General features: G+C 43.9%; 1 protein-coding gene across 3 annotated transcripts in view; it reads right to left on the minus strand.

Moving 5' to 3' along the window:
* Nucleotides 1-25199, minus strand: part of LOC141092477 (probable cation-transporting ATPase 13A5) — a 510776-nt gene that overhangs the window by 305189 nt on the left and 180388 nt on the right. For all 3 annotated transcript variants that reach the window (XM_073578644.1, XM_073578645.1, XM_073578642.1), the window contains 2 exons: nt 14916-15066; nt 14753-14827 (listed from right to left, as the gene is read on the minus strand). In XM_073578644.1, coding sequence (XP_073434745.1) covers nt 14753-14827; nt 14916-15066 — 226 coding nt within the window. The remainder of the gene's footprint in view (nt 1-14752; nt 14828-14915; nt 15067-25199) is intronic.

The following is a 25199-nucleotide window of genomic DNA, read 5'->3' on the forward strand; positions in this document are numbered from 1 at the left end:
ATGTTACTATGTTACTCCTTATTGCATCCTGAAAAATTTCTGCTGCTGAGCAGACTCCAAAAGTCAATCTTTTGTATCTTCTGAGGCCCACATGGGTGGAAAATGTGGTCAAGTATCGGGACTCTGGACTCAGTTCTAATTGACGATATCCCTTATTGAGGTCGAGCTTTGAGAAGACGGTGGCTCCATTTAATAAATGAATAATGTCATCAATCGTAGATGAGATATGTCTTTCCCTCTGGATAGCGGTGTTGGGCAGGCGCATGTCAACACACAGTCTCACTTGATCAGGAGTCTTTGGTTTTGGAACTACCACAAGTGGAGAGACCCACGGAGTGGAACCAGTAACAGTTTCAATAACGTCCTCATCCATGAGCAATTGGAGTTCCTTTTCTACCTTCTGTCTCAGGTGAAATGGAATATGCCTGTGAGGCTGGGCTACTGGACGAACATTGTCATCCACATGAAGGTGTACTTGAGAGTCCTTTAGTTTTCCCAAACCACTAAATAGGGAGGGAAAGCTGTTCACCATAGTTTGTACATCCATATCCGCAGGGTCAGTTATGGTATGAATAATCTGGATGAGCCCTAGCTCCAAGGCAGTGTGATAGCTGAGAAGACAGCCTCCCGATCCTTGTAATGTGTGGAAAGTGGTTTTCTGCCTGTTTTCTTTATATCTAATTTCAGCATCAAATTGTCCCATTATAGCTAGAGGTGTTTTAGATCCATAAGGAAAGATTCTAGTCTGCACTTGTTGTAAGACTGGCCTTGTTTTCAATTGTTCATATGTAGTGCCATCTATGATATCCACTGAAGCTCCTGTATCTATTGTAAAGGTAATGTCAGTGTTGCAGATTGAGAGTGTAACACAGGGAGACTGTACTGAACCAGTGACAGAGGTAGTGAACACATAGTTCTCAGTTGCAGACATTTCTTCTGTGTCCTGATTTATCACTTTTACATCTGCAGATTTTGTCATAGGCAGCGGAGGCTTGTAGTGCGCTGATTTGCAAACAGCTGCAAAATGATTCCCTTTTCCACATTTACTGCAGGTTTGTCCCATAGCTGGACATTTATTCTGGTGGTGAGGGAAATCCTGTCCACATCTATAACATTTCTTCTGTTTCTGGGCTTGTTTGTCTGGTAAATTTTTCTGTTTGAGATTATGCACATGTAATTTATCCCCATTCTCCATTACGGTAGCCTGATGATCTGCTATTTCTATAGCACGGGCCATTTTGAGCAAATCATGTATAGAGATATCCTGCTGCAAAGCCTTACGCCTTAGGTTATTAGACGAGCAGGTGACAATTATTTGAGCTAGGATTTCATCATCTACATCTGTAAAGGCACATCCATGTGCTAACTCTTTCAGCCGTGTGACATAAGTGTCTATGGACTCTTCTGGAAGCTGCTTGGCAATCCTGAATTTATATCTTTCATATCTGATGTTCTGTTTGGGGTTGAAGTAGCCAGTGAGAGCTTTAGTGCAGTTGCTGTATGTGTCTGTTTCTGCTGCAGGTAACGTACTGTATATGTCATAGACTCCTGTGCCTGCACAATGCAGGAGCAAAGCTCTCTTTCTTTTCTCCTCCTTTATGTCCATGGCTTCTAGGAAGTTCTCAAATCTGTTCAGCCATTTTCTCCAGTTATGGGAGAGATTAATGACATCAGTCATATCAAATTGTGGGAATGTGTGCAAGTAGTCAGCCATGATAGAGTCTCTCAGTGGTGCTGGCGTGTGAAGCGGTAAAATATAGTCCGTACTCACAGCAGTAGGTGATTATATCCCATCCTCGTCGCCAGTTGTAATATCCACACGTTATGAAGAATTCAAGGTATTTAACTTTAGATATGTTTTATTCTTCGTCCTCCAGCACACAGCATAACAGTTGCATTCCCATGCTACACAGAAGTGAAACTGAAACTTCCCTTCTCATCCCTCTTGTCTCCACCCCCCAAGTCCCATAAGTCTGGCTTGCTTAAAGAGACAGATCTAATTATTATACATTACACCACCAACTCTGCATTCAAATACCACAAATGGTTCGAAAATTTGGTCAGGGCTATTTCTGCAATGTTGTTGTCACATTCTTTATAGTCTAACAGACTATGCAAAATACCTAAATCTTAAAATACCTCAATTTGGATTTTTTCAAACTTTGAGCGACGAGCGGCACGGGTTAACGTCGTTTGATCGAGCTCAAATTTTGGCTATCTCAATATCTGGAAAGGGGAATCGTTTTGTGGGGTCCAGACGAACAAGATTCTGACATTTTTTCTCCCCCATATGAGATCCGGTCACCCTAGTATACACTTTTGGTGCTATTTTTAAATCTTCATATATATTTCTGTCTCAGTAAGACAGTTCAGCCTCTATGCAATAGGAAATTAGATGCATACAATTACTGACATAAAGTCTACTGATTGCAGAAATCTAGGAATTAATAATCACGGGGAAAACTTCCGTCACAATTCTCAGAGGCAATGCTGACACTCAATTAATTTGTGTGTGGAGACAGCGAAAACATAACTTTGTTAAGAAAGTGTTCCTGTATTGCAGTACCGTTGATCCCATCAGCGTTACTCATCACCATCAAATTTTTATCACAGGGAGAGATATAAACATGTTGCTCACTGCCTATCATGATCTGTCACGTAACTTTGGAGTGCAAAAGACAGAAGCCACAGGCCGTAGGCGATTCTATGGGATTGGCATGAGAGGGCACATTTAAAAATGTGCACCGGAATGTCACACGTCTGTGAGTAGGAAAACTGTGAAAGCTGATGATAAACCACCACTGCATGTCATTGTGAGTCGACGTCCATAAGAAATGGAAGCCATTGATCATCTGGAGCTAGAGTCCGGCCAGCAGGACAGGGCATAACTACATCTTAACCATCATCTATCATTTCAACAAATTTGTAGTGGCAGTCCCAGTGAAGGATTTGACAGCCCAGACTACACAGCGGAGGAGCAGGGAGAGGTAAACATTGCAAATGCTGTGGCCCTGCCCAATCGAGAGGGGCACACTCGTGGGTGTCGATACTGGCACTGGGCCCCTCATAGTACGGCGGTGTGTCTGACAGCGGGTGTGCACCCCCACCGTCAGAGACACTTGATTGCACTATGAGGGACCCTGTGCCAGTGCCCACGCACAAGAGTTGGCCTACCCACCTGTCCAGTGCAACGGCACTCACACGGTTGTGTGCACTAGGTGGTGACCCCAGCCATGGGGGGAGGCAGCCCAGTTAGGGAGGTTTACAAAATGGCATATGTTGATCTGGGACATTCAGCTGTTGCTAAAGGCGAAATTGGTCAAGTCCGAGGAAGAGGAGGACCAAAGCAAGCCTTTTTTCTGGCAACCTATGTGTCATCAGGGGAAGGTGGGGCAAAATCCTTGGAAACCCATGCATGGTTCATTTTAATGAAGGTTAGATCATCCACATTTTGGGTCGACAGACGGGTCCTTTTTTCTGTCAGGATTGATCCAGCTGCACTGATGACTCTTTCTGATAGCACACTTGCAGCTGGGCAAGTGAGCTCCTGTAAGGCATATTGTGCCAATTCAGGCCAGGTGTCCAGTTTAGCGGCCCAATAGTCAAATGGGAATGACCTGTGAGGGAGAACATCGATAAGGGAGGAGAAGTAGTTTGTAACCATAGTTGACAACTGCTGTCTCCTGTCACTTTCAATCGATGCAGTATTACCAGTCGTGTGAGCGGGACTTGAAAAATTAGTCCACAACATGGTCATGAAAACCCTGTCTCCAACACCACTTCTGATGTGTGCACCACGCACACCTCTTCCAAGCTGCCCCCGGCCCCTACGGCTCGCGTGAGAACCATCACCGCTGCTGTGTGCAGGGAATGCCTCAACCAACCGGTTTACCAGAGTTGCTTGTTTGTTATCCAATATTAGGTCAAGGTTCTCCTGTGGCATTATGTTTTGGAATTTGCCTTTATAGCGTGGATCCAGGATGCTGGCCAACCAGTAGTCGTCATCGTTCATCATTTTGGCAATGCGGGGGTCCCTTTTTAGGATCTGCAAGGCATAATCTGACATGTGGGCCAATGTTCCTGGTGTCAATGATGCACTACGAGTGCTGGGTGGAGGAGCACTTTCTGGCAAATCCACATCCCTCCAGTCACGCACAAACCCTGTACCAGACCTTGCCACGCCAACATTTTCTCTTGCCCCACGAGAAGCATCCTCTTCCCCTAAATAATCATCCCTATCATCATCCTCCTCCTCCTCTTCCTCTTCTTCCTCCACCTCGTCCAGGAGAGGTCCCGGAGCAGACAATGGCTGACTGTCATCAAAGCTTCCCTCCTCCTCATCTACCTCGGCTGCAGACGCCTGCTCCTTAATGTGCGTCAAAGTTTGCATGAGCAGATGCATAATTGGGATGCTCATGCTTATGATGGCATCTTCAGCGCTTACCAGCCGTGTGCATTCCTCAAAACACTGAAGGACTTTACAGAGGTCTTTCAGCTTCGACCACTGCACACCTGTCAACTCCATCCTGTCAACTTTGCCCTCAAAGTGCCTGCCCGTGTATCCTCCCACAAATGCATTATGGCCTGCCTCTGTTCGCACAGCCGCTCAACCATGTGCAGGGTGGAGTTCCACCTTGTTGCAACATTGATAATTAGGTGGTGCTTGGGAAGGTGGAGCAATCGCTGCAGCTTCTGCATACGACTGGAGTGTACCGTGGCCCGGCGGATGTGCGAGCACAGTCTTCGAATCTTATGGAGCAGGACTGTTAACTCCAGATAATTATTGAGGAAGCACTGCACCACCAGGTTCAAGGTGTGAGCCAAGCAAGGTATGTGTCTGAGCTTTGAAAGGGCTATGGCTGCCACAAAATTCCAGCCGTTATCACTAACTACCTTGCCTGCCTCAAGATGTAGACTGCCCAGCCATGACTCAGTTTGTCGCTGAAAGTAGTCGGCCAGTACCTCCGCGGTGTGTCTGTCACCCAAACACATCATCTGCAACACAGCCTGCTGACGCTTTCCACTGGCTGATCGATAGGGGGACACCTCGTGCGCCACACTGGCAGGTGCGCATGGAGTGCTCGTGCGACTGTGCTCTGTGGACGAGCTTTCGCTTCTGGAGGAGGAGGAGGAGGGTCGAACGCCTACACCCAACTGTTTCCTATACCGTGGGCTAGGCAGCACTGTTTTACCGCTGCTGTCCTCTGTGGATCCGGCATCCACCACATTAACCCAGTGCGCAGTGATGGACACATAATGGCACTGGCCATGCCTACTGGACCATGCATCTGTTGTCAGGTGCACCTTTCCACTCACTGATTGCTTGAGTGCATGGACAATGCGGTCTTTCACATGAAGGTGGAGGGCTGGGATGGCTTTGCGAGAAAAGAAGTGGCGACTGGGTAGGTCATAGAGTGGTACTGCGTAGGCCATGAGTTCGCGGAAAGCTGCGCTTTCAACCAACCGGTAGGGCATTATCTCTAACGAGATTAGTTTGGCAATGTTGGCGTTCAAACCCAGTGTACGCGAATGAGATGATGAGTACTTTCTTGTCCTACTATTAGTCTCTGGTAAGGTGAGCTGGACTTGAGAGCTGCATATGGTGGAACTAGCGGTGGATATGGTGGACTGAGAGAGGGTTGATGATGGTGATGGAGTTGGTGTTCTTTCTGATGGCCTAGATTCAGTCTTTCGTTGATATAACATTGTGATTCCCTGACTGCTTTGGCCTTGCGACGACACCTCAACATTTGCTGCTGGTGGTGTGCTAACCGGTGGGCTTACAGTGGGGGAAACAATGTAGCGTTGCTGACTACCTTCTTTGGGAGCAGTTGCACATGTGGTACGTGAGGTTTGGTAGTCCGTCCACGCTTGCAAGTGCATGGTGGTTAAATGTCTAAGCATGCAACTGGTATTCAAACTTCTCAGATTTTTCCCTCGGCTAAAGGTCTTTGCGCACTTCTTACAGATAACCTTTGCCTGATCATTAGGATTTTGTTCAAAAAAGTGCCACACTGCACTCTTCCTACTATGGAAGACATTTTGAGGCCTTGCACGCTGTGCTATTTTGACCATCTGGCCAAGCTGTCCTGCAACTCTTTTGGTTTTTGTAACTGGTTTTTGGACTGCTCCAGGCCTGCCAGATAACAGCTGATGCGATGTCGATGCCTGCTCTTCTGAGCTATTGGCAGCGGCACCCTCTTCCCCCAATGGATGCCAATCTGGGTCAACAACTGGGTCATCCATCACCTCCTTTTCAATGTCATGTGCATCTTCCTCTGTGTCACCGTGTATGGTGGTATAGTATGCGGGAAGGGGCACCTGAGTTTCATCAGGGTCAGATTCTGGCTCAGTACACTGCGAGGACAATGTAGTGCTCTGAGTGAATGCACCAGCAGATAAATCTAGCAGTGGCTGTGCATCAGTGCACTCCATGTCAGATTCATCTTGGACTGGGGAATTCACGATTTGACTTGATAACCCAGGCATGGTATGAGAAAAGAGCTCCATGGAGTAATCTGTAGTGTGGCCTGCCGCATCCTTCACATTTTGTAGGGGTGAAGGACACAAGGAAAGGTGTTGTTCCTGACCAGGAGCCTCCACTGATGACGCAGTGCTTTTATTTTTCGAAACTTCAGAAGAGGAGGCGATAGAGATGGAGGCTGTGTCAGCAATGTAAGCCAAAAATTGTTCCTGAAGCTCCGGCTTTAAAAGCGGTTTACCTACTCCCAGAAAAGGGAGCCTACGAAGCCTTGTGGAGCCAGACAATGACGCCGACTCACCACCTCCTGCCTTAGGTGCTATTGTGCTTTTGCCACAACCAGCAGAAGCACCACCACCAACACCACCATCAGGACCAGCTGGCAACTCCCGCCCACTTCCACGGCCTCTTCCACCATACTTCTTCATTTTTTTGAAAAAGGTACCCAAAATAACAACAGCTATATGGTACTGTAAAACAAGGTAAAGGGTTTATAGAGTCTTGGTGAGAATTTTAATCTCACTGTAGATTGGAGGACGCTGAACTATTGTCTCAGGCCCAGTAGAGATTACACCGCAATGTGACAGGCAAAAATTGGCTGGTGTATGAGAAGGCAGAAGCTGTATATAGTATTGGTGAGAATTTGAATCTCACTGTAGATTGGAGGACGCTGAACTATTGTCTCAGGCCCAGTAGAGATTACACCGCAATGTGACAGGCAGAAATTGGCTGGTGTATGAGAAGACAGAAGCTGTATAGAGTATTGTTGAGAATTTGAATCTCACTGTAGATTGGAGGACGCTGAACTATTGTCTCAGGCCCAGTAGAGATTACACCGCAATGTGACAGGCAGAAATAGCCTAGTGTATGACTACCTGCAAGGTGTATATAGAATTGGGCAGAATTGGAATCTCCCTAGAGTGTAGGTCTGTAAGAACGGACAAACTCCTCGGCTTTTTTCTTACAGAGTCACACACAGATAGCTTCAATTTGGCCGCTGAACTGTTGTCTCTGGCCCATGACAGATTACACCGCAATGTGACCGGCAGAAATTGCCAAGTGTATGACTAACTATAAGGTGTATATAGAATTGGGTAGAATTGGAATCTCCCTAAAGTGTAGGTCTGTAAGAACGGACAAACTCCTCGGCTTTTCCTTACAGAGTTACACACAGATATCTTCAATTTGGCCGTGGTAACAGCCGGTACACGGTAATGTTTGAGTAGCATATACTGCTGTACGGTGTGTGAAAAAATGAATGCTCAGTAACTCACCAGGACAAAAAAATAAAATTTGGATTGCTTTGAAAAAAGCAGTTTGCTCAGCAGTGTGAAAACAGCAATGCAGCTATCAGGGAGCCTTAAAAGGCAGCCTGATAATCAACAGAGCTGATGCACCAAAATATAGCCTCCCCTTGCACTGCACAGTAACTGGTGTGTTGTACAGGCAAAATCGCTAGCAGCAGAAGTAGTTTTTTGTATCTTCTTCCCTGCCTAACGCTCTCCCTACAGAATCAGCAGCAGCAGCAGCTCTCCCTATTCTGAGATCAGCATAAGTAACATGGCAGTTGGTGTGCACGCCCTTTTATACCCCCTGTGATGCCACAAAAAGCAAGCCAATCACTTGCATGCCCTTCACAAACATGGTGGTAACCGCTGCCTATGTCATCATGTTGCCCACAGTGTCCGTTCTTCCTGATTGGCTGAAAAAGGACGCAAAAGCATCTTTTGAAACGCGACTTTGGTGCGATGGTCGAGGACCTCGTGGCCGACCTCACACTAAGGTCGGGTTTCGTTTCATGAAACCCGACTTTGGCGAAAATCGGCTACTTTTGAATTTTTTTGACCCGTTTCGCTCAACTCTACTGGCCACTACAACATACTGGGCACTACAAAGTAAGGGCATCACAATAGCAGATTTGCAATTTTCACTCAGCAACATTCACTGCCGCTTGTTTCTGCAAAATACACATAAAATCAAACCATCACTACACCTGTAGATAAATTCCAAAGAGGTATAATTTCCAAAATGGGGTCAATTGAAGAGGTATTCTACTCTTCTAGCACTTAGGGGCTCTGCACACTATTCTAGGAAAATTTGTGCACAAGGAGGCAAATACTGCTCCTTCTATTCTATTCTATAGAATCATCGTGTGGCAGAGCAGTTGTGAGAAAAATGTGATTTTTTTAAATTCACAGTCCAATGTTAAAAACTTCTGTGAAGAACCTGGGGGTTGAAGGTGCTTACATGTATTTATATACATTCCTTGAGAGGTCTAGCTGCCAAAAGGGGGTCACTTGTGGGGGGATTCCACTGTTTAGGTGCATCAGGGGCTCTCCAAACACGACATTGCTTCTACTCTCGATTTCAGCCATATTTACGTTCAAGAAATCAATCGGCGCTCCTTCCCTTTCGAGCCCTGTCATGTGTCCAAACAAGTTTTCTCCAACTCATGGGGGTGTGCTCAGGAGAAATTGCACAACAATTTTTTAGGTCAATTTTCTCCCGTTACCTTTGTGAAAATGTAAAATTATTGGGGCTAAAAGAACATTTCAGTGCTAAATATGTGATTTTTATTATAAACTTCTGTGAAGCATCTGGAGGTTCAAAGTCCTCCCCACACATTCCTTGAGGAGTCTAGTTTTCACAATGTGTAATAAGTGAGGGATTTTCACTATTTAGGCACATCAGGGTGTCCCCCGCTCGATTGCATTCATTTTTGCATTCAAAAACTCAAACAGTGCTACTTCCCTCCCGAGCCCACCAGTGCGCCTAAATAGTAGTTTTCCACAAGATGTGGGGTATTGGTGTACTAAGGAGAAATTGCACAACAAAGTCTAAGGTCCATTTTATCTTGTTACCTTGGTGGAAATAAAACATTTCGGGCTAAAGTAAAATTTGTGTTAAAAAAAAATGAAATTTTCATTTTTTCCTTCCACAAAAAAATTAATTCATGTGAAGCATTTGAATGGTTAATTCACTTCTTGAATGGGGTTTTGAGGACTTTGAAGGGTGCAGTTTTTAGAATGGTGTCAGTTTTTTTTTTTTTCTGTCATATATGCCTGATAGTCACTTCAAATTTGATGTGGTCCTTAAGAAAAATGGTTTTGTAAATTTTATTGGAAAAATGAGAAATTGCTGATCAACTTTTAATTCTAACTTCTTAACAAAAAAAAACTATATTTCATAAATTGTGCTGCTGTAAAATACACATGGGGTTAATGTTATATATTAACTATTTTGTGTGACATAAATAAAATTATCTATTTTTACTCAAATTATCAGTTATATTGAGGTGTATCTCTTTCTCTTCTTTTGCCATTGTTGTTGTGAGACATGATGATGCACCCTAAAATATTTAGGCTGTGCCTTATTTTTATTTCCATGGTCCCATTAACATACAAAGTGTCTCAATCCTTCAGAGGTTAAATTTGACATCAGCATTTAACAAGTGCTAGCATGGGAGCACATCATTCCATGCGCCGATTGGTGCACCCATGACATAACCACTGGTCATTTGAAGACCTTAATGCTTTCATTTGGGAGCTTTTGTTACAGATCTGCAACACAGGACTAGGGTAGAAGGGGGATAACTGGCCCTGCACTATGAATAGGCTGATACACTACGATGGGGTGGGCGACCCATTCCTTGCGAATAGACCCACCGACGATGCTAGGTTAATCTCAAGTGAAGACCTATAGATAGGTGGAGGGGGGTCCCTGAAAATTCTATGGACTGGGTACAAAAACGGGTCACCTCCCAATAGGAAACACAGAGAAGGCTGCAGAAAGCAACTGAAAACAGAAACTAAGACTAGCAGAACCAGAGGTCCCAGCACTGCACAAATTAAAGCACACAGAAGGCAAAGCAAAACACCAAGCCAGAACTCAAGTGGAATTAGGCCTCTTTCACACTTCAGTTTTTTGCGTCAGTTAAAATCCGCCAAAAAGGCGGAAAAGCGGATCCGTTCCTAACTGATGTGAACGGATGCCACAGGATCCGTTTTGTGACGGATCCTCAGAATGAAGAATTTTAAAGGAACCACTGAGAGAGAGAGAGAGAATTTTTTTTTGTCCGCCAGAAAGGAATTCAGGGTTAATTTTCTCCCTGACTTCCTTTCTCCGGGCATGCGCAATGGAAAATGCGGATCCAACAACAAAAAAAAAACGTTGCATGGTCCGTCCAAGCATGCCGGCGGATGAAAAAAATTTGGAGGATCCTCACAAAAATGGATCCAACGGATGGCCATCCATCAAGATCCACCAGTAATACAACTCAATGGGGAAAAAACGGATCCGCAAAAAAAAATGGCGGATCCGTTTTTTTTCAAAACCTGGCGGATTTTGACTGATGGTCAAAAACGGAAGTGTGAAAGAGGCCTAACACTGTTATCCAGCAAGGACTGGGAGACAGGTGCTGGTTAACAAAGAGTGATACAATCACCTGACCCAAGACAAACCCAGCAGCAGAGGAAAAAGGCCAGCAGCCAGAACACCACAAGAAAATGGTGGATAGTCACAAACTAAACAGATTTTAACAGCTTCTTTCAAATGCATGCTTCAAAGGAGACTGTGATTTCTCCTATGTACAACAATGCTGTGGTATCGCAGTATATATCAAAAGCGATCAAATGAGCGCAGCTTCAAGTCCTCTAATGGGACTATTAAGAACAGTAAAAAGTAAAGTTTTAAAAATATGAAAAGAGGAAAAAAAAGAAAAGTTCAAATAACCTTCTTTTCAGCCCATTAAAAAGAAAGATGCAAAAAAAATTACTCATAAGTGGTATCGCCGCTTTCAGAGAAGTCTGATCTGTCAAAATATAAAAATAATTAGCCTTATTAGTAAACACCGTAATCGCAAAAAATTCAAGAAGGCCAAAAATATTTTTGATCCTTGCAATACCATAAAAAATGCTGTAACAAGCGATCATCAAGTGATATCTATCCCAAAATTGCATAAATAAAAATGTTGCCTCGCCTCTAAAAAAAAAATAAACCTATCACACAGTTCCATTGTTCAAAAAATGAAAACTTCATGGGTCTCAAAAAATGGTGACAGCTACAAAAATTGTGTTTTACAAACTTCTGACTTTTTTGTACTAACAAAAAAAACTGGACATGCTTGATTTGCCGTAATCCTACTGATGAGTAGAGTCATATTGTGAGGTCATTATTACCACATAATGTACATCGTAAAAATAGTTCCCAAAAATCAATTTCAGAATTGCGTTTCTTTCACAAATTCTCCCCACTTGGTTTTTTTTTTCCCATTTTTTAGTACACTATGTGGTAAAATGAATAGTGTGATTCAAAAGTGCAACTCATCTTGCAAAAAACAAGCCCTCAGATATCTATGTGGACAGAAAGATAAAAGAGTTCTGGCTCTCGGAAGAGAGGGAGGAAAAAATGAATAAGCAAAATGGAAATTGGCCCCGTTGTGAAGGAGTTAAAGCATGCTTTGTTCTGAAACACCGCAGCTGAAATAATACAGCCAGTGCCTGTCAGGTTCTCATTAAGGGTATAAGCCATTACAGACTTGTTGATTACTACTTTGTTACTATACTACATACATCCATTATAATTACTTGCCGACTGATGTAACTCTAAGGTCGGAGTGACACTACTGTAGTGTACAACAAGGCCGAGTGCTATAAGATAAAAAATTGCATAGCACTTTGCCCATTGTTACTCTATGAGGCAGCTTAGATCGGTGATTAACTTTTCATGCCATACCGGAATGCAATAACAATGGCATCATGCTGCGATTGGCACCAAGGTTTGGCTCACTCGCACCCATATAAGTCTATGGGTGCAAGTGACACAACGTACAGCACTCGAATACCACCTGAGTGTTGTGCGATACACACTGACGCCGGCAGAAGAGAAGATGGAGAAATTACTTTCTCCACCTCCACCCCAGCTATGCTCTGATCCACTCTGTGCGAGAGGATCGGAACACAGTAGAATGACACTTGGCTCACGCTCGCAGCAGAGCAGGAGCCGAGGGTCATTAGCATATTGCAACAGATGCTCGCATTCGATGCCATGCGCTGGTGTGACTCTTGTCTAAGACTATAATAATTATGCTTATTAATTGCAACATTTTAATATATTTCAGAATAATATTAGATATGTAAAGTAGACATTAGATCCTGATTAGCTAAGAAAATAGCTAAAGTTTAGGGTGGAAAGAGACAGATAACTGCGTTTTATTCTCTGTTCATTTCTAGATTATTAGGCTAGTTTCACACTAGCGTATGTACACGCAGTGCATGGCGCTGCTAAGCCCCACCCCCTTTCACACCCCCCCGGTCATTTCCTCCTACTATTGCACAGCGCTGCATGCGATCTGCGCACCCTATCTTTAGCATAGGGTGCGCAGACTGTGCGCTGGCCGTGCGCTAGTAGGATTTTGCGTACCCTGCACCCTTTTGACTGCACCGAGCGCACCAAAATGCAACATGGTGCGTTCGGCGCACACCGTCAAAAGGGCGCAGCGCACGCAAAATCCTACTAGCGCATGGCCAGAGCACGGTCTGCGCACCCTATGCTAAAGATAGGATGCAAAAATAAAAAAAAACACAAAAATTGAGCTTGGTTTGAGTTGATACACATGCAGCATATACACTCACTGGCCACTTTATTAGGTACACCTGTCCAACTGTGTGTTAAGACTTAATTTCTAATCAGCCAATCACATGGCGGCAACTCAGTGCATTTAGGCATGTAGACATGGTCAAGACAATCTCCTGCAGTTCAAACCGAGCATCAGTATGGGGAAGAAAGGTGATTTGAGTGCCTTTGAACGTGGCAAGATTGTTGGTGCCAGAAGGGCTGGTCTGAGTATTTCAGAAACTGCTGATCTACTGGGATTTTCACGCACAACCATCTCTAGGGTTTACAGAGAATGGTCCGAAAAAGAAAAAAAATCCAGTGAGCGGCAGTTCTGTGGCCGGAAATGCCTTGTTGATGCCAGAGGTCAGAGGAGAATGGGCATACTGGTTCGAGCTGATAGAAAGGCAACAGTGACTCAAATTGCCACCCGTTACAACCAAGGTAGGCAGAAGAGCATCTCTGAACGCACAGTGCGTCGAACTTTGAGGCTGATGGGCTACAGCAGCAGAAGACCACACTGGGTACCACTCCTCTCAGCTAAGAACAGGCATCTGATGGCTACTTTCAGCAGGATAATGCGCCATGTCATAAAGCTCGAATCATCTCAGATTGGTTTCTTGAACATGACAATGAGTTCACTGTACTCAAATGGCCTCCTCAGTCACCAGATCTCAATCCAATAGAGCATCTTTGGGATGTGGTGGAACGGGAGATTCGCATCAGGGATGTGCAGCCGACAAATCTGCGCCAACTGTGTGATGCCATCATGTCAATATGGTCCAAAATCTCTGAGGAATGCTTCCAGCACCTTGTTGAATCTCTGCCACGAAGAATTGAGGCAGTTCTGAAGGCAAAAGGGGGTCCAACCCGTTACTAGCATGGTGTACCTAATAAAGTGGCCAGTGAGTGTAAATGCATGCTGACATTGGCCATAAAACCTGCAAAAGAGTGTGTATCAACTCAAACCAAGCTCAATTTTTGTGTTTTTTCTTTGTATTTTTGCATTCTGTGCAAGCTGGGGTGTGGCCTCCCTCTCCTGAGCTGGAAATTGTATATAAGGCTTCCCCTGACTGGTGTCTACTGTTTGGGACCCAGTCCTTTTGTCTGCCCTTGTTCACGCATTGAGGTCAACTTTGACACAAGGCAAGGTTTTTAATATTAGACAGTGTAGGACTATCCCGAACAGAGTTACCGTGTCATGGTGGGATAGCTTTCATGCTACTTTTGATCAAAAACAGTATTACTAATAACTCTGTATTATTTAGATGCACTTTTGCTTTTACTTATTTAGTTACAGCTGGGTTTTTGCTCACTTTGTCTTTTGCAGGTTTTAAAGATAGGATGTGCAGATCGCACGCAGCGATGTACGATAGTAGGAGGAGATGACCGGAGGGGGCACGGCAGGGGGTGGGGCTTAGTGGCGCCGTGCACTGCGTGTACATACGCTAGTGTGAAACTAGCCTTACTTATAATAATACCTGATTCATAGTATGTGCAAGATCCAAATTATGGTTCCTAATGACTTATAATGTAGTCTCTCAGGGTTCCATTGAGGTTTCTGAATTTCAACACCAAGTGACTCTTGATGGAAGCACATATAGCAAATGTAGACATAGCCTTAACAAATCAATTTAATTTGATTTTAGCACAACTTACATTCAGAGTCCGTGGTCCTGGTGTGACAATAGTATATGGACTAGATTTGTCGGTTGCCTTGAATTCTTCAAGGTGCTAAAAAAGATTAACAAATGTAAATAAGACCTAGGAAATATGTTGCTGTGTTAATGTATTAAATTTCCTGGCACAGGATCAATATTACCCAGCCGATTCCTTCAAACAACTTCGTATCTAGTGGATCCCCGTGTATGTTTCCATCCATTAGAACCAATGAATGACAAGTGGCCATTGCTCCAATCAATGGACTCCAGGGTAAAGAACAACCAGGTGTAATGGACACTGCTTCCTGAAAACTGATAGACAAAAAGTGAGCGATAATGATATATGTGATATATAAATTATATATATATATATATATATATATATATATATATATATATATATATCACATATAAAGCACAATGTGTGTGTGTATGTATGTGTGTATGTCCAGGATTGGCATCTGCATTGTCGCAGCTACAGCCACAAAATTTTGCAAAGTCACACGTCTGGACTCCGAGAGCGTCATAGGCTATGTTGAGAGGCGAAATTTTAACCCTGCGCATTCCAATTCATCAAACAATTTTGCCTATTGTTCTTATCATTTCTATGGTGTTATCGTCGTTCTGTAAAGCTGGAAATACTTCCGGTTCCGGCGCTGTGATGTGAGGACGCGGGAGACAGAGCTCCGTGCAACCCTCAGCTACAAAGACCGGCATAGAACACCCCACGGCCGTGAGAGACAGTGGAAAGTGAGAGGCAGGGAGCAGGAGATATCGGTGTATGGAGCGGTACCTTCTCCGGAGTGGTGGCAAGCACTTAAAGCAAGGAGCTGCAGAGGGAGACCACACAGCACGGGACCATAAAATGGCGGCAGACGCGGGAAACAGCGGTCTGCAGGAAGGTGAGCAGAGCCTGGTGGAGGAGGAGGGGGAGAGGCAGATCAAAAAGTCGGCAGCCCAGCAGAGCAGCCAGATAACAGGCATGCATATAGACTATGACCGTTTGGCTGGGGCAGTGGCAGCGCACCTGGCAGACAGGATAAAAGAGTCCCTGGAGGCTATGGTGGGGGCTGCGCTATCCTCCATTAAAGAACAGGTCACACAGCAGGGAACCAGGATGGCAGAGGCGGAACAAAGAATATCAACTGCAGAGGACGAGGTGATAACATTAAAGGAGCAGTTGAAGGAGATGGTGGAGGGCTCCCAGGCTATAAAAGACAAACTGGAAGATTTGGAAAACCGATCAAGGAGGAGCAATTTAAGGCTGGTGGGGTTGCCGGAATCTATAAGCATGCAACAACTGGATAACATTTGTGAAATAGAGCTCCCCAAGGTGCTGGGTCTGACACATAAGTGCAGAGTGGAAAGAGCGCACAGAGTGGGTCCTGTAAGAGAGAGTCCAGGCATGTGGAGAACGAGCAGAAAGGAAGACAACGTGGGGACAACTGGCACAGCCAGACCGCGCCAAGTCATAATAAAATACCTGGAATATAAGGACAAAGAAGAGTTACTGCGAGCATTTAGAGGAAGGAGGATCCCATTGTTTTTACAAGGACATAAAGTATTGATATTTGGAGATTATTCGGCAGAGGTCACCCGGAAAAGGAAGACCTTTAGCAAGATCTGCACTACACTGTACCGCAAAGGTATGAAGTTCCAGTTGCTCTACCCTGCCCTACTGAGAGTGACAAGACAAGATGGATCTTTTTTTGTGACAAAGGACTTGAAAGAGGCGGAGAGATGGATGGAGGAGGCAGTGGAAAGTGACCAGACAAGAAAATCTTCGGGGAGGAGGGATGGTCGATGTGGGGAAAGTGAGGGGGAGGTTCGAGAAGAGGGACAGAACGAATGGAGGGAGAGGAGAGAGGAGGGGACGGAGCTCCATACGAAGAATCCCAAGGAAAGAAGATCGCTGTCACGCAAATCTGGAGACCGAGGCAGAGGAGCGCCTTGAGAGAGATTTTAAGGAGAAGATATATCACTTTGGACCGAACTGGGGGACCGGTGGGGGGGGGAATGATGGAAAGTAGAGGTGGACATTTTTTTTTTTTTCTTTCTTCCTTTTCTTGATCCATCACTTTGGTTCTCCCCTGCTATATGGTCTCTATGGATCCCGAGACCCTATGTACTTTGGGGGGTGGAGGAGCTTTGGTGTTCATGGGGGTCCGGGCTTCTCTTCCGAGTCTCTCTATTGGGTGCTGGGAGGACCATACCGGTAGGAAAGAGAGAGAGACTGGGTTCAGAGGCACCGAATAAGGTGTATGGGAAAGGAGGGAGGGGGTATTGTATGTTGACAAGATTATTGACCAAGAAAGCCTTGCCTTGATATGGTGGGGAGCAGAAGAATGGGGGATAGGCGATGGGTAATTACTAATCAGTGAGCTGAGAGGGAATTGCGGAGCCAGGAGCATCACAGAAAAAATGGAAGTGAAGAGACGACTGACTGTAAAGGGGGGGATAGTTGAGGGGTTGTTAGTTGGTAATAGATTTAGGATGAGCAGATGGGTTCAGGGAAAGCAACGTTATGGACACACCGAATGTTTGGAGGGATCACAATACCACACATATGAAAGACCACATGTCGACGTGAAATACTTGAGAAATTGGGACAATGGTTAAAATAGTGACATGGAATGTGAAAGGACTGAAGTCACCACATAAACGCATGATGATATTGAGGCAACTCAAAAGACTGAAAGTCGATATAGCATTACTACAGGAGACACACCTACCCCAGGGGGATTTCTTCCGCATGCAGAAACTATGGGTGGGAAAAGTAGTTGGGTCAGGCTCCCTGGGACGAAAGGCAGGGGTGATGATTCTAATTAACAAAAATTTTAATCACACGATAGTGTCTCAGAACAATGATGAAGAAGGGAGGTATATTCACATCAAGGTTACCAGTCCACAGGGAGAGTTTGATATATATAACATATACGCCCCTAACAATGAACAAACTTGATTTTTTAACTTTATCACTACTGAATTGGGAAAAGACACAGAACTCAAACGGATAGTCGGAGGGGACTTTAATGCAGTGGTTTCAAGGGGGGAAGATAAGAGATATAGTAGAGATGACGGCTGACCGATTAGGGAGGTAAAAGGATTAATGGTCAAGCTTTTGGAGGACACAAATTTAAAAGATAGTTAGAGAATGCTTCACCCAAATGACCGGGAATACTCTCATTACTCGCATCCACACGAAGCATGGTCTAGGATTGATTACATTTTGGTAGACCAATTTCTGATGCATAGGGTAAGGGATGTGGATATTGGAGATATGGTGATATCGGATCACAGCCCGGTGCTTCTAGAAATTACTGATACAACACTGAGGGGGACGGACTACTTGTGGAGGTTTCCGTCGTTTCTACTTAGAGACAAGGAATTTGCCAAAACACTGAATGAATGGTGGGAAGACTATAGCAGAAACAATAGTGAACATGAGGCGGATATAATGTTGTTCTGGGAAGCAGCAAAAACAGTATTAAGGGGAAGATTGATGGGACATGTAGCTAAACTTAGGAAACATACCCACAAACAATACCAGGCTGCAAGTGAGACCCTCAGAGAGAAGTATACATGGTATCTAGAAAACAAGACACAAGAGGCAAAGGAGGAGTGGAAAGCAGCAAGACAGGAATTTCAATCCTGGGCGGGAAAAAGGGAGGATCTGATACGATCACAGCAGGAAGTTGATTTACACAAATTTGGCAATAAGGCAGGGAGACTGTTGGCCAATCTAGCAAAAGGGCGACGACCAATGACTTTGATAACTAACATGACTAGACCGGACGGGAGCAAATCCACAAGCCCACAAGAGATTACCGAGATTCTGGGGGATTATTATGCAAAATTATATAGTAAGGGGGAAGAGACGGTTGGCAGGGAAAATGACTGGTTGAAAAGCATAAAACTCACGCAAATCAATGCGGAAGAGCTGTCTAGATTGAACGCAGAAATAACATTAGAAGAAGTACAGATGGTAATAGGGGATCTGAACGTACACAAGGCACCGGGACCTGACGGGTTTAATGGGGAATTTTATAAAGTAATGAGAGAGCAGGTAGCACCGATCCTGACTAGAATGTATAACAAAATAATGGGAGGAGGGGGAATTTCGGGACACCTTAACACTGCGTACATAAAATTGATACCCAAGGGAGACAGAAATCTAGATAACCCAGCAAACTATAGGCCAATCTCATTGATAAACCAAGATCTCAAAATCTTGGCCAAATTGATGGCCAATAGATTGGCGGAGATACTACCAAACTTAATATCACAGGCACAATCGGGGTTCGTTAAGGGGAGGGCAGCGGTGACGAATGTGCGGAGGGCTATGCTGGTAATGGATGCCATTAGACATAGGGATCTTCAAAAGGAGGAGTGTCCAGCCATGGTCACACTTGATGCTGAGAAAGCGTTTGATAGCGTGGGGTGGTCATGGCTGGAGACGGTACTAGACAATATGGGGATACGGGGAGCCTTTCGTACATTCATAGGGGTATTGTATGCAAATCCTCAGGCGAGGGTGGCGACACCAGAGTTCCTGTCGAGATCTTTCCCATTGAGCAAAGGGACTAGACAGGGATGTCCACTGTCACCACTCCTGTTTAATCTGGCCATTGAGCCTTTGTCTAGACTGTTAAATGAAGGAGATTGTTTTGAAGGTATTAGGGTCGGGAAGGAACAATTGCATTCAGCCCTATTTGCGGATGATATCATACTATTTATGAACAACCCTCAGAGGGATCTCCCAAAAGTGACACAACAGATGGAGTTTGGGGGATTATCAGGCTTTAAATTGAACAGAGCAAAGTGTGAAATTTTGTTTCTGTGTGAGCAAAAGATGAAACTGATGGTTGCCGAGGGAACAAGAGATGGCATCTCTGGGATACCGATAGCACGGTCTCACCTTAAATATTTGGAAATACAGATGGGACGTACAACAGCGTCAATATACGAATTGAACTACAAACCTTTGATACAAAAAATAGAACGGAAACTAAGGATGTGGGAGGGGCTGCCGCTATCATTACTAGGTAGAAATCATCTTTTGAAGATGATGAGTTTTCCCAAATTTACTCTACCCAATGCAAACAATCCCCATATTATTGAAGCATACAGACATAAATAGACTGAATAAAGCATTCTCGAAATTCTTGTGGAGGGAGAAAAGACCGAGAATCAAAACGGAAAAATTAATGCAATCTTTGGAAAAAGGAGGCATCAAAATGCCAAATATTAGAGGGTATAACTTTTCCCAGCGGGAAGGGACAATAAATTATTTTCAGAATGGAGGAGTAAAGGGATAGAAGGGGTGACGGATCTATTACATGAAACGGAGAACAGGTGGCTGACATACCAGGAAATAGTGACAAAATATGGGCTATCCACATTCCAAATCCTTCAATACAAACAGATAGAAAAAGGGTTAATGTCACAATTGAGGGATGTTAGTATGGAACAGGTGACAAATGACATGGACCGAATTATTATGAAAGATAGACATGAGAATACTATTTCAGCTTTATATAAAGCTATGAGAGAGGTTTTGATTCCAATATGCCCAGAACAAATCTGGAGAGCATGGGCAAGACAATTAGAGGACGTCGAAGTGGGGGACAAGATATTGCAGGGGTGGATGACAATGAGGAAGGAGGTGATTAATGAAGGGTGGAGGGATACACAATTTCGGTTGATGCATAGAGCAATCTATGGTTTTAACATCCCAATCACACAACAGATAAGCAGAGTGATCCATTGTCCCAAATGTAAATGGCCAAAAACGGACCTGTTTCATGGGATCTGGAAATGCCCAGAGAGCCAGAAATTCTGGAAAAGATTGCAAACATTTATACAAAAAGTGGGGAGTGTGGAAGTCGAAATGGATCCATTGCTGTGGATCTTCCATTATAGGAACAAGGGGCAAATAATAGCAGGAGGGGGTGACCAGAGGCCCAAATTACCAAAATTGTTTCATGGAGTGGCTATGATAGGCAAAAGGGCTTTATTGTTCAAATGGCTGGAAGGAAGTGTGCCGTCAGAGGAAGAGGTGTTGAGGCAGATTAAATCATTACTCAGAATCGAACAGCTGGAGGCGGAAAGGAATAAGGAGGGCCTGACGGGTAAATTTTTCAAAAAATGGAGGAATTTCATAGTACAACAGTGCGGTGAAGAGGAAATAAGGAAAATAGTAACTCCCTTTAAGTATACAGAATGGTATATATTGGAAGATATCCATGGCAATTTGGGGAAATTTAAGGTGATTAATGAAGGTGAGATGTAAGGTCTGGGTGGGGACGGGGATAAAACATGTGATGCTATATCACAGAGGTGGTGCTTATAATCTGTGTTTTCCAAGTGGTCTAGGCATAAAGTGTGTGCGAAGTTGCGAGGGGGGTTACCGAAATAAGGGAGGGTTGGATGGGAGGAGGATAGGCTAAGTTATTGCCTGTTTATTGGAAATACGTTTTAATATATGAAACGGTGCATTGTTAATGAAAATTTGAAAATTTGAAATAAAGTTTGTGTTTAAAAAAAAAGCTGGAAATAACACAATTTATTACCATGCCAACAGAGGCCACCCTCTGACACAGACTCCAGGGGGAGCCCAGTATCACACAGGATAGGATTAGATACACGGCTCAGCAGTCAGTATCACACAGGATAGGAATAGATACATGGCTCAGCAGTCAGTATCACACAGGATAGGATTAGATACACGGCTCAGCAGACAGTATCACACAGGATAGGAATAAATACACGGCTCAGCAGTCAGTATCACATATGATAGGATTAGATACACAGCTCAGCAGACAGTATCACACAGGATAGGATTAGATACACAGCTCAGCAGGCAGTATCACACAGGATAGGGATAGATACACAGCTCAGCAGTCAGTATCACACAGGATAGGAATAGATACACGGCACAGCAGTCAGTATCATACAGGATTGGATTAGATACACAGCTCAGCACACAGTATCACACAGAATAGTATTAAATAGACTGCTCAGCAGACAGTATCACACAGAATAGGACTAGATACAGGGCTCAGCAGTCAGTATCACACAGGATAGGATTAGATACACAGCTGAGCAGTCAGTAACACACATGATAGGATTAGGTACATGGCTCAGCAGTCAGTATCACACAGGACAGGGTTAGATACACGGCTCAGCAGACGGTATCACACAGGATAGGATTAGATACACGGCTGAGCAGTCAGTAACACACGATAGGATTAGATACATTCTGTTGAGCTGTGTATCACACAGGAGAGGATTAGGTACACTGCTCAGCAGACATTATCACACAGGATAGGGTTAGATACACAGCTCAGAAACAGGATGTGCCAAAGGAGAGGACATTTTCATTCCAAGAATTCCACTCATTCCATCTGATTTGTTTTTTTGATTTTAAACGCCTCCAGTTCAAACAGAATAGAATTAGATACACGGCTCAGCAGTCAGTATCACACAGGATAGGATTAGATACACGGCTCAGCAGTCAGTATCACACAGGATAGGATTAGATACACGGTTGAGCAGTCAGTATCACACAGGATGGGATTAGATACACGGCTGAGCAGTCAGTAACACATGATAGGATTAGATATACAGCTCAGCAGAAAGTATCACACAGGATAGGATTAGATACACAGCTCAGAAACAGGATGTGCCAAAGGAGAGGACATTTTCATTCCAAGAATTCCACTCGTTCCATCTGATTTGTTTTTTGATTTTAAACGCCTCCAGTTTCCAGTTCAACTGCTATTTGCAATGTCCATTAACAATGCTCAGGGACAGTCCTTGAAAGTAGTAGGGATCTATTTGCAATCTCCATGCTTTTCTCATGGTCAGTTTTACGTGGTCTGTTCAAGTGTTGGAACTGCCAAAAATCTGTTCATCTTTGCACCAAAAGAAAAGCCAAAAATGTTGTTTATCAAAAGGCTCTTGAATGAGTTGAAAATAAAATACTAGCAATACTTGGGTAATCATTTAGTTAATTGATGTTGCAAATCTGTAGTGTATATGATGTGAAATGTTTTTATGTGCAATATAATCATTATAATTTGTTATAACTAACCACAGTTGGTTACTATGCCCAGGCAACGCCGGGCTCTTCAGCTAGTATACATATACAGTATATATATACTAGCTGAAGAGCCCGGTGCTGCCCGGGCATAGTAACTAACTGTGGTTAGTTATAACAAATTATAATTATCCTCCATCCCATAGTCCCATGCCAATATACCCATCATACATATCCTCCATCCCATAGTCCAGTGCCCATGTACCCATCATACATATCCTCCATCCCATAGTCCCGTGCCCATATACCCATAATACATATCCTCCATCCCACTGTCCAGTGCCCATATACCCATCATACATATCCACCATCCCATAGTCCCGTGCCCATATACCCGTCATACTTATCCTCCATCCCATAGTCCAGTGCCCATATACCCATCACACATCCTCCATCCCTTAGTCCCATGCCCATATACCCATCATACATATTCTCCATCCCATAGTCCCATGCTCATATACCCATCATACATATTCTCCATCCCATAGTCCCATGCCCATATACCCATCATACATATTCGCCATCCCATAGTCGAGCGCCCATATACCCAACACATATCCTTCATCTCATAGTCCCATGCCCATATACCCATCATACATATCCTCCATCCCTTAGTTCCGTGCCCATATACCCATCATACATATCCACCATCCCATAGTCCCGTGCCCATATACCCATCATACTTATCCTCCATCCCATAGTCCAGTGCCCATATACCCATCACACATCCTCCATCCCATAGTCCAGTGCCCATATACCCATCATACATATCCTCCATCCCATAGTCCAGTGCCCATATACCCATCACACATCCTCCATCCCATAGTCAACCATTATGACATCATAATGAGCGGTGGGGCTTGCAACCTATGATGACATCAGCGTCGCCATGGCAACCATTATGACATCATAATGAGGGGCGGGGCTTGATACACACACACTTTTTCCCCATTATGTAGATAGGGGCAAAATTGTTTGGTGAATTGGAACGCGCGGGGTTAAAATTTCACCTCACAACATAGCTTAGGACACTCTCGGGGTCCAGATGTGTGACTGTGCCAAATTTTGTGGCTGTAGCTGCGACGGTGCGGATGCCAATCCCGGACATACACACACACATACATACATACATACATACTGTACATACACACATTGAGCTTTATATATTAGATATATATATATACTGTATATATAAATATAAATATATATATATATATATAGTGACTTGTTCAATACTTATTTCACCAGGTACATATACTGTGTGTGTACACAGCATATGCAGCTGGTGAAATAAGTATTGAACCAGTCACTAATTTTCTAAGTAAATATATTTCTAAAAGTGCTATTGACATAAAGCTCTCCCCAAATGTCAGTAGCACCCCATCCAATCCACACAGACAAAGAAATCAAACTATAGATGTCCATAGACTAAGATATGTGTGATAATGAGAAGTGACACAGGGAAAAAGTATTTAGCATGCTTACGGAAATGTATTTAATACTTTGCACAAAAGCATGCGTTGAGTGATGAAAGCATCAATATGTCTCCTGTATGAACTTTGCTCAGACATGATGTTTGCCAATTCTTCCACACAAGCATGAAATTCTGAAGGTTCCATGGTCTTCTATAAACTCTGAGCTTTAGTTCCTTCCAAAAATGTCCCATTGGTTTCTGATCAGGTGATTTGCTGGGCCATTTTAGCAGCTTAATTTTCTGCTTCTGAAACCAATTGAGAGTTTTCTCGGCTGTGAGTTTGGGATCATTGTCTTGCTGAAATGTTCACCCTCGTTTTATATTCATCATCCTGGAAGATCGCAGTAGATTTTTAGCAATAATGTTTCAGTACAATTCTCCATTCATCCTTCCTTTAATCATATGAAGTTTTCTAGTGCTATATGCTGAAAAATACCCCCTCACCATGATGTTCTCACCTCCAAACTTCACTGCTGGTTTGGTGTTTTGGTGTGAAATGCAGTTTCTTTTGGTCTCCAAATTTATGTGCATTATGGCATCCATAGAGTTCAATTTTGGTCTCATCTGATCAGAATATGTTCTCTCAGCATTTCAAAGGTGTCTCTAAATGTTGTTGAGCATACTGTAAACGCATCTGAGCATACTTTTTGTTCAACAATGGAGTCTTGCAGGGTGAGCATTCACACAGGTCATAACTTTTGAGTGCATTGCTTATAATTTTCTTTGAAATAATTGTACTTGCTGACTTCAGATCCTTCTTAAGCTCTCAACAGGTGGTCTTTGGCTCTTGGACAACTATTCTGATAATTCTTTCCACTCCTGTCTGAAATCTTGCGGGGATCACTTGGTGTTAGGCGCTGGGATTCTCCC

Source organism: Dendrobates tinctorius, unplaced genomic scaffold (genome assembly GCF_039654945.1).
Source record: "Dendrobates tinctorius isolate UK_male_01 unplaced genomic scaffold, ASM3965494v1 ptg000060l, whole genome shotgun sequence".
NCBI lineage: Eukaryota > Metazoa > Chordata > Amphibia > Anura > Dendrobatidae > Dendrobates > Dendrobates tinctorius.